This window comes from Salpingoeca rosetta, assembly GCF_000188695.1.
Source record: "Salpingoeca rosetta unplaced genomic scaffold supercont1.7, whole genome shotgun sequence".
In the NCBI taxonomy this organism is placed as follows: domain Eukaryota; class Choanoflagellata; order Craspedida; family Salpingoecidae; genus Salpingoeca; species Salpingoeca rosetta.
This window is the reverse complement of record NW_004754927.1, coordinates 1211131-1221130: the sequence shown is the minus strand read 5'-3', so window position 1 is coordinate 1221130 and position 10000 is coordinate 1211131. Positions and strand designations below refer to the sequence as shown.

The 10000-nt window shown below is 58.9% G+C and overlaps 4 protein-coding genes across 4 annotated transcripts in view; 3 read left to right on the top strand and 1 right to left on the bottom strand.

The window, feature by feature from the left end:
- PTSG_03303 (uncharacterized protein) overlaps positions 1 to 771 on the top strand; it is a 2212-nt gene extending 1441 nt beyond the window's left edge. The window contains exons 3-4 of the mRNA XM_004995824.1: positions 65 to 124; positions 372 to 771. Of these exons, the coding sequence (XP_004995881.1) occupies positions 65 to 124; positions 372 to 467 (156 nt within the window). The 3' untranslated portion in view covers positions 468 to 771. The remainder of the gene's footprint in view (positions 1 to 64; positions 125 to 371) is intronic.
- A 266-nt stretch (positions 772 to 1037) lies between these two features.
- PTSG_03302 (uncharacterized protein) lies at positions 1038 to 6424 on the bottom strand (the record flags this gene model as incomplete). The annotated part of the gene is made up of 9 exons (XM_004995823.1): positions 1038 to 1130; positions 1467 to 1742; positions 2409 to 4379; positions 4552 to 4608; positions 4832 to 4915; positions 5226 to 5318; positions 5472 to 5627; positions 5891 to 5961; positions 6392 to 6424. Coding segments are annotated over 9 exons (2834 nt in total), but the record flags the coding sequence as incomplete, so codon positions are not given.
- Positions 6425 to 6554: 130 nt separating this feature from the next.
- On the top strand, positions 6555 to 7331 carry PTSG_03301 (uncharacterized protein; the record flags this gene model as incomplete). Its single annotated transcript, XM_004995822.1, has 1 exon — positions 6555 to 7331. One exon carries the CDS (start codon positions 6555 to 6557, stop codon positions 7329 to 7331), a length of 777 nt encoding a protein of 258 aa, XP_004995879.1.
- A 470-nt stretch (positions 7332 to 7801) lies between these two features.
- The window catches only part of PTSG_03300 (uncharacterized protein), a gene marked incomplete at both ends in the record, with an annotated part of 2394 nt that continues 195 nt past the window's right edge, over positions 7802 to 10000 (top strand). The window contains one exon of the mRNA XM_004995821.1: positions 7802 to 10000. This exon is cut by the window's right edge and continues 195 nt beyond it. Coding sequence (XP_004995878.1) covers positions 7802 to 10000 — 2199 coding nt within the window.

Below are 10000 nucleotides of genomic sequence, written 5' to 3'. Positions count from 1 at the left end.
GACTATCAACCACCACCACCACCACACCCCCCCCCCACACTCCCTGTTCCCTTGTTCCCGCCAGCCGTTTCAGCTGCATGCCAAGAGCTGGGTCAAGGAGCTCCAAGACCGCGACGACTGTCAGGTGGGAATAATGAACACGCGCATGTGTCTGTGTGTGTGTGTGTGTGTCTGTGCTTCTGTGTGTGTGTGTGTGTGTCTGTCTGTCTGTCTGTCTGTCTGTCTGTCTGTCTGTCTGTCTGTGTCTGTGCTTCTGTGTGTGTGTGTAAGTGTGGCGCTTTATCTTCTTCGCTGTCCCCTCTTTCTCAGCACACACTCGCACATACACATGCATATGCGCGCCCGCCCTTCGCCCCCTCGTCCAATTGCAGGTGAAGGCGTTTGACTGTGGCCACTGGGTGCAGGTCGACAAGGCAGATGAGCTTTCCGAGACCATCCTCGATTTCATCACCACACACACCAAGTAACGCGCCGCTGCCAGTGCTGCTGCCCCGCGTGTCGTGTTCTCTTCCCAACTTGCCTGCAAGCATGCATCCAAACATGTGCTGGCATGGTTGTTGTTACCGTGTCATGTCGCGCCAGCCCGACTGTTCCTTCTCCGCTGTCACCACACGCACTCTTTCTTCGTCTGCAACGGCCTGCACGCGTGTGTTATTGCGTTGCTCAGCTTGCCTGACGTGCCACTTGCTTCTGTGCCCCTGAGTATGCAATGTTACGTTCCGCCAACCCAATACACGATGGTGCGCTTGCTCACCAAATGGTTCACACGGACTTCATGCGTTCAGTCATTCGGCACTTCATTGACGGTGTGCATGAACGCACACTGTGTAGCTGTAACCTGGGGACAGACAGAAGAACAACAGAACAAAAACAAGAGTCGACTCAAAGTTGTAATGCAATGTATAATACTACTCGAATGCACAGCAACAACGTGCAGAAACGCATCTCGCATACACGCGTCAACTATGAGCAACCACACACAACGAAGCAAACACACCCTTCTCAACTCCATTCATCCTCTCTCCACCCTCTCCACATCACGCGTTGCTGGACCCCTGAATGTCGTGGAAGAAAGGGTTGGTTGGATCAATTCCCTTTGGCCGCTGCTGCGACTGCTGCTGCCGCCGTCGCTGCTGTTGTGCCAGCGTGCCCGTTCCCAAACTGACCGATCGTGGGCCAAGCGCGCGCCGCGTGTGTGCGTGTGTATGGCCATCACCACCACCCCCATTATGATGTGTGTTGTGACCGCGCGGGCTGGCATTGCTGCTGCCACGCCCCTTGGCGTCATGTGCGTGCGAGTGCGCGGGTGCGGTGCTAGGGCGGTGGTGGCCCTGTTGCTGCTTCCACAGCTCCTCAAGCGGTGGTGGCCAAACAACAGACGACTGGTGCTGTTGTGGTTGTTGGTGCTGTTGCTGTTGGCGCTGTTGTTGGTGCTGCCGTTGTGGCTGCTGCTCTCCCGTCAGCACGCCGCGGCGCTGTGTGTCCCCACTTCGCCTCTGCTGCCTGGTACTGTTGTCGTCGTCGTGCACGCGCGGCGCTGGGCCCTGGACAAACAGGGAGCGGCTGCGATGCATGCGGCGGTGGCGCCCCTGTGCCCTCATGCTTGCCTCCACACCATCACCACCATTGTCACCATCGCCACCATTGTGGGTGTAGTCGCCAAGTAGCAGCGCCAGGAACGGGTTTGAACGGCCAAAGCGCGCGACCAGCTGCTCCCGCGTCCAGCTGCGGTCCTCAGGCCGCTTCCACGACGATGATGATAACGACGATGATGATAACGACGATGACGGTGCCGTTGTTGATGTTTGTGTCGATGGGGTTGATCGCTGCTTTCCCTCTTGGTGTTCGTGCGGCTGCGGCTGCGGCTGCAGCTGCGTTGTCGTCGCCTTCTTGACCTGTTGTAGATTGACGTTGCTCAGGCTCGGCGGCCACTGCAGCACCACCGGTTCGCTCGACCGCTCGTGTGCACCCGCAGCACGCCCCACCCGTCCATCAGCATCACGATCATCGTCACCACGGGCACACGCTGCACCTTCCGTGTGTACTTGCTGTCGCTGGCGCTGTTGTTGTTGTTGTTGTTGTTGTTCTTCTTCTTCTTCTTCTTCTTCTTCTTCTTCTTCTTCTTCTTCTTCTTCTTCTTCTTCTTCTTCTTCTTCTTCTTCTTCTTCTTCTTCTTCTTCAATCTCGTCTTCAACCTCGTCATCATCGTCATCTATTGCGGTGATGCCTGCTGCTGGCGCTGCTGGTGCTTGCTGCATGTCAGTTTGTTGCGCTGTCGGTTTGCTTGTGGCATGCGCACGTGTGATGTCGTCATCTGTTGTGGATTCTGCCGCCAATGCTGCAAATGGGTTTGCGCTGCTGTCTTTCCTCGAACCGCCTGCCACTGTTTGCCCCTCCCTGATTCTCACACCCGCACCCTTGCGCCCACTTGCTTCATCCCGCTCACCACTCTGGCCCTTCGTCTCCTCTTCCTTCTCTTCCTCCATACCCGGCATCACCTGCTCTTCCTCTTCCTCTTCCTCCTCGCTGGCCTCCGGTATTGCCTCGGGCCACTGCTGCTGCTGCCTCTGTTGCGACGCCGGCCGCAAGCGTGGGCGCGGTGGAAGCGGTGGCGGTGTCAGCAAGTCCGCACTCCCTCCTCCCACTCCTGTTGTTGTTGGTGCTGGTGCTGGTGCTGGTGGGTGCAGCAGCGTGGACGCCGAGGCCGATGGCGATGTCAACGACGGTGCCGTGGACGGGCGGAGCGTGTTTGCACCAGCAATGTCAAAGCTAAACGCGGTGGTCGCACCATCTGCCTCCCGGCGTGTTGCCGGTGATGAGAGGCGTGCGGACCGCGCTGCGGGCGACTTGACCACGGTGGCATAGATGTCGCCGTTGACGAAGAACGAGGACCCACGCGTGACAATCTTCAGCGCGGGGGAGTGCGTCTGCGATTGCGTCTGTGAGCGCAATTGTGATTGTGACTGCGATTGAGAATTCTGTGATGACGGCGACGATGATGACGAGATGGCGGTCGAGACGCGAGCAGCAGGGAACGCTCCATGTCCTGGTGCAGCCGTCGTTTCCACGTCTTGTCCTGTTGTTGTTTTTGACGGTATTGTCGCATCAGCAGCATCGGAAGCAGACATAGCAACACCAGCATGTGGGGTGGTGCCGCCATCACCACCATCACCACCATCACCACCATCACCACCATCACCACCATGAGAGACATCGTCACGCCGCAGCGTGTGACACTGCTTGCACTGGTCCGAGTACAGGCCGCGGTTGACGGCACCGCAGTTGCGACACGTCCAGTCTCGGTCCTCGCTGGGATCAAGCTCCACCATGTCGCTCAGTGATGTTCGGGACGACGAGATGCGCTTGCTGCTGTCCTCCTCAATCTCGTCGTCCGTGCCCATGGAGCTGATCACGCTCACGTTGTCATCATCGTCGTCGTCGTCGCTGCTGCTGGTACTGCCATCGTTCGTGTTGGTGGTGGCGGCGGCGGCATGGGCGCGTGCTGGCGGTACTGGTGGCAGGAGACCACGGGACGGCGCACGCGTGTCTTCCACGTCACTCTCGTCGCTGCTGTTCATCGGCTCAATTGGACTCGCAGATCCACTGCTGTTGACCAGCGCAGCATCACCGCCACCATCGCCATCACTACCAGCTTGTGCGTCATCTTCGTCGCTGCTGTTGACCAAGCCATCGTCGCTATCGTCCTCGTCACTGCTGTTGACGGAACCAAACACGTCGTGGCGCCGGCCCTCAGTGCGTCCTTCCGTCCGCATTCGTGCGCGCGCCCCGTTCTCGCCCATGCCAGCGTGCCCACCCTTGCCACCACCGTCGTCATCGCTGAGTTCATCGGCGCTGCTAATCACCTCATATCCGTCATCGCCATCCCCACCGCCACTGCTCGGTTTGTTCTTCTTCGTCTTCAATGCGCCAGCATCGTCCTCCCTCGGAAACGCAAAGGGCTGGTGGTGATGGTGGTGTTGTTGCTGTTGTGCTTGTTCGTGTTGCTGCCGCTGCTGTTGTTGATCTTGCAACTCCCATGTTGTTCGTACTGCTTCCCGCCACGACATCCTCTGCTGCTGTTGCGGCTGTCCCTGTTGTTGCTGCTGTTGTTGCTGTGGAAAGAACGGCGACCTGCCTGCCAGCAGACGGTCGTCCCCGCTTTTCGGTGCACCAACACCAACACCAACACCAACACCAACACCAATGTTACCATCGCTTGTGTCAGCGCGACAGCGGCGGCGGCTGCTGCCACGCCCACCATTGCTGCTACTGCTTGTGATGTCGTCATTGAGGAGGGGTCGCCCGCGTGCGCGCATGTGTGCGGGTGCTGTTCCCGGACGCGGCATTGTTGACGCGGGGCGACCGCCACTCACACGCAGCTGATGGCCGATGAGGGAGGCGAGAGGGAGGGGGGTATGGGTGTTGGGGAGTGGTGTTGTGGAGGATGTTAGACAATGATTGGTTGGATCGTTGAATATGCGCAAGAAGATGGCGCACAGATGCAGAGAGAGGGACAGACAGACAGACGGCGAGCCAGACTGACAGACACACCGCATCGAGGCCGTTGAGAGCAAGGAGTCGGGCAATGTGTGCAATGACGGCGCCAGACTGGACGAGGCAAGAGAGGTAGAGAGAGTGTGTGGGTGAGCAAATGTGTGGTGTTAGTGGAGATGTGGATGACTCGGACCACATGCACACACACACATGCACACACATGCACACACACATGCACACACATGCACGCACACACATACACTCACATGCACACACACAAGTACACATGCGCGCGCACACATGCACACACACATTCACGCGAACAATAGCAGCGCACCTGTTTGCAGGAGAGGATGACGAGCTGGTAGTTTTCATCTGTTGCGCCACCAATCTCGGGTGACGATGTTCGTTCTGGCAGAGCCTGCACACCACGCAAAGAGGAGGCAGGCAGAGTGGGGGAGGTGCACCAAAGGAAAGGCGGGATTATTGTTGTGCGTGGTTGTGTGGAAAGAGAACTGCATCGATCGGAAGCAGGGGCAGGAAGGGGCGAACGAAATCAACGTAAAGCACGCACCCACACAAATGAACACACACACACACACACACACACACACACACACACACACACACATGAACATGAACACACACACATGGACACACACACACACATGAACACGAACACACACACATGGACACACACACACACACACAAAATGAACACGCGGCCACACCTTGACGGCCAGGACAAGAAACGGCGTTGCAAACCATCGGAGTTCTTGGTAAGCGCCCACAACGCGGTCCAGTTCATACTTCATCAACACCGACTGAACCAAAAGAACACGCGTTGGCACAGAGAGGGACGACAAGCGGGCCCGCGTGCGCATGTGAGACGTGAAATGCGATGAATCGGCAGCACACTGTTGTTCCCTGTGGCAGGCAAATACGCAGTAGGTACAAAACGGCGTGGAGATGCTCACGGAGACGGGCGTGCTGTTGATGTAGATGGCATCCGGCTTGAGCAGCACAGACACGCGCTGTGTGTGTTGCAACGAGCGATGCCTTTGCGCTTCTTGTCGTGCGCGTTCCTCGTGCAAGTGTGGAAGCAGTGGCCCAACCGCAACCGTGTCAAACAACTAGCACATGTGCCGATGTCGTTGAGTTGTGTGCGGGTGTATATGTGTGCGTGTGTGATTGCGCATGTGTGAGTGGGCAGTTAAACAGTTGTTGGGAGATGCGTGTTCTTCCTAGATCACAAAGTATGCTGAGGGAGGAGGCGTGTTCTTTCTGTGCCAAGGAAGCGGGTGCAGCCATGCTTGCTTTTTGAAGCGATCGCATTGACGCCATCATGCGTTTTGCACATGGTGCGTGAAATGAGGGGGGAAGACGCAAGGCCCACCTTTGCTTGGAATGTGATGTCTTCTCGATCATAGTCGGCGAGGGAAGCCGGCGGGTCCGCGATGGCCCGCCCTGATTGGTGGACCGAATGTTGTGTGTGTGTGTGTGTGTGTGTGTGTGTGTGTGTGTGTGTGTGTGTGTGTGTGTGTGTGTGTGTGTGTGTGTGTGTGTGTGTGTGTGTGTGTGTGTGTGTGTGTGTGTGTGTGATATGATGAGCGTTGTTGTTTGTTGTGTTGGCATGTCGTGTGGGGTTCATTCTCTTGGCGTCTCCTCTGCTCACCAATCCACGCAGGGGCACTCAGAACAGCAATCAAGATGCAGGGCCACAACAACAACAGCAGCAGCAACAACAACAACAACAACAACAACAACAACAACAACAACAACAACAACAACAACAACAACAACAACAACAACAACAACGCCACACACACACACACCATATCCACCATGCTTCCCCCCCCCCCCCCCCAACACAGCACCACCATGTCAACAAACTCACTCGTCGAGCGCCTTCGCAGCAGCCCAAACATCGTTGTTTGTTAATGACTCCGTACAATTTTCCGCAACCGCACAAAACTTTGTCCTCCCTTTCAACACAAGAAAACGACAACAGCTGCCGACTGGCGCAGCTCTCTCAGTCTCTCTCAACTCCCATCCCAGGCATGCCACCGACACGGCTTCGGCGGGTGCCGGTGCTGTTTGGCGCACTGCACATGGAGCCCGAGCACCGCGAGTGGTTCCTGCAGGACACCTGTGTGAGTGCGGCATTGTTGTTGGTGTTGTTCTTTGGCTTCAAGGCCTACTACAGACACGCAACGCCCAGCAAGACAGCGCGGGGCCTCTCCTGGTTTCTGGCAACGGTGGCTGCTGTCGTGCAGTCATCCCTTGGCGCAGGCTACGCCCTGCAGGTGCTGCGTGACCCCGACGGTGCAGCGGACACCGTGTGGGGCGACGACCGCGTCTCCCGGCTCTCCGTGACGTTCTTCGGCGTGTTCCTGGTTGTTGATCTTGTGTTGGGGGTTCTGTTCTACCGCAAGTACGTCGACTGGCTGTCAGGATGGCTGCACCACGTGCTGTACCTGCTGCTGGTGTGGACGCTGCTGGAGCACAATGCGACGGGCGCTCTCATGCCGCCGTTTCTCGAGGAGATTCCGACGGCGCTGCTGGGCTTGGGCAACATGTTCCCTGCGCTTCGGCAGGACCTGCTGTTTGGCTTCACCTTCTTCACCACCCGCATCCTGTTCCACGTCTGGTACACGGTGTACCTGGTGTCCTTCTACCTGGGGCTACGCCGCACGTTGGCGTACCAAGACCACCCTGCGATGCTTGCCTCGTGCGTGGCTGTGGTTGCCGCCACCCTCATGCACATTGTCTGGTTCTCGTCCTGGTGTCGTCATCTTCCGCGCTACCTCTCCGCTTCTTCCAAAAAGCGTCGATGAGATGGGGGGAGAGAGAGAGAGAGAGAGCGTGTGTTTGCTGTGATGGGGGGGGGGTCAAATGAAAAGAGCGCAGATTTAAGGATGGGGATGGAAGGCTTCTTGCTTGCTTGCTTGCTTTGCTTTGGTGTGCTTTGCTTCTTGCTTGCTTTGCTCGTGTCTTCTTCGCCCTTGGCATCCTATGCGACTGAATTCAGCTAGACTGGAATCAGTGTCAACCAATTTGTTCGGTCACTGCGCAACGCCGCTTGTTGCCCTGCACATGGTGTAGAGCGCGCTTGCCTATTGCACTTGCCTGCAGGCAAACAAGCAACAGCAGCAGCAAAAGCACGGAGCAAAAGCAAAGCAAAGCAAAGGATACGAAGCAAGCAAGCCAAGCGAGCAAGCGAGGAGTCCGAGAAGGGAGGATACAGACACTCACACCCCTACACACACACACACACATTGCACGCACCCAACACACAAACGCGAAGATGGCTGACTTGGTGAAGCGGAAGGACAGAGTCGGCGGTGCGCGCCACAAGACCACTACTGTGGATGGTCCACAGCCACAGCTGCTGCTGCACCACCACCAATCCGTGAGCACAGACTGGGAGCTGGAGGTGGTCCCTGCTGGCCACACGAGCACCGCATCCTCAACAACAACAGCAACGAGCCACCGCGCCCATGCACGCAACGCTAACGCCGACGACGCTGGTGCCCTTCCCCCACAGCTGCACCACCCGCTCGGCCCAACCGACACAGAACAACAACGTGGTCACCCCCAGCAATCCCGACACGAGGTGGCATGGACAGAGTTCCACGAACCAACACAGCAAGAACAACCGGAGGGCCATGACGGCGCCCCACCTCCGCGTGCTGGAGACGCACAGCCAACCAACACCAACACCACCACCAAAAGAACAGCAGCGTCAGCTGTGCCTGCATCCACAGCCCTGCCGAATGTGGACTCAAAGAGCTTCATTGCCACGGCGTCGCCGGACGACCTGCGATCGGCGCTCATGGCCAAGGTTCGCGAAGCCCAGGAGCTGCGCGCGCATCTGCACGAGCGCGTGCGCGTGTACGAGGCCCAACTGGACGCGCGGGACGCGCGCATCCTCAACCTGGAGCAGCGGCTGGGCACCCTGCAATCCCAGGTGCAGCCGCTCCGTGCAGACTCGCGGACTGCGCTGCGTCTCCGCGAGCAACTCGCCGAGCAGGCCGCCACCATTCAGCAGCTGCGCGCCCAGCTCGCTGCTGCCACCCCCGATGCTGGCGCGCCTGACCTGAACGCGCAAGATGCAGCGCCGTCCCGCGAGCACGCCGAGCTCCAGCGTCACCAAGGCAAACGCATCGCGCACTTGGAAATGGAGCTCGACCGGCAGCACCAGCGCGCACGGGACGATGCAGCGACCATTGCCCGCCTCACGGCCATGCTGGACGACGTGCGGTTCCAGCCATCATCTTCCACGCCAACGCCCTACTTTCCAGCAGAAGGTCAAGAAACGCACACCGTGGCTGCATTCCAGGCCCAAGTCGACTTTGACGATGACGATAACGACAACGATGACAGCGACAACGACAGCAGTGATGATGGCGATGAAGCCGAGCAGGAACAACTACTGCAACGTGGCGATGAGCGTGCGCTTGAGCCCAAGCACTCAGGTCACCATCACCAGCATCATCACCATCATCACCATCATGATCAAAAGCATCACCACAACAGAGAAACGGCCGCAGAGCTCCTGCAGACGCTGGCGCAGGCCGGGGGCGATGCGCTCAGGCACGCCATTGTGGGCGACCCCGCATCCGCAGAAGCGCCAGGTCGCCACGACAGCGAGCGTGAGCGTGAGCTTGAGGACGAGATCATCCGCCTCCACAGCGAGCTGGCAAAGTCCCAGGCGCAGCTGCGCAGCTGGCGGCACACAGACTTCGCCAGTGGCCACGGAGGCAACCTGCACCTGCGACCGGGAAGCAAGAGTGGCCACAGCCGCAGCGGCAGCATCACGCCCACCGCGCTCACAAGCTCAATTGTGGACAGCAGGGTGCAGATGGTTGACCCGGACTTTGGCACCATGGCGCAGATGCGTGTCCGCATCATCGAGCTCAGCAAGGAGAAGGACCGCCTGCACGCCATGATGCGCGCGCGCCCGTGCTATCTCCGCATTGTCGACCCCGCTGCTGATGACGTCGAGGAGGACGACGGTGCATCCAGCGTTGTGTCCGGCTCATCTGTCGTCTCCAGCACCGCCACTTCCTCCACCTACCAGCAACACGAGCACCAGCAAAACCACCACCAGCAGGGCTACGACGACTACAATGACCCTTCCCTCACCTCTGGTCGGGGCCGCAACGACAGCTTCACGAGCGCAAGCAGTGCCGGTTACTCGTGGGCATCGGCGCCCTCCAACCACCAGCAACGTGCTCCCCCATACGAGGCGCCCTCCGTCGTGCTGAGCGCGGGCGCGCGTCGAAACTACCTCACGCCCACGCGGCGGCAGCGCCCCCAGGCACACGTGCCAACGCATGCCAGCGCACAGCACGCGCAGCAGCACGTCTCGCGTGCGCCCGCAGCAAGCAACCGGCGGGTGTCTGGCGGGGCTGCGTATGGCACCAGCACGCTCTCCAGCTCAACGCCGCGGCGCGTGAGCCAGGGCGATGGTGACCAGCTCTCGTGGACTGCGCTTGGCTTT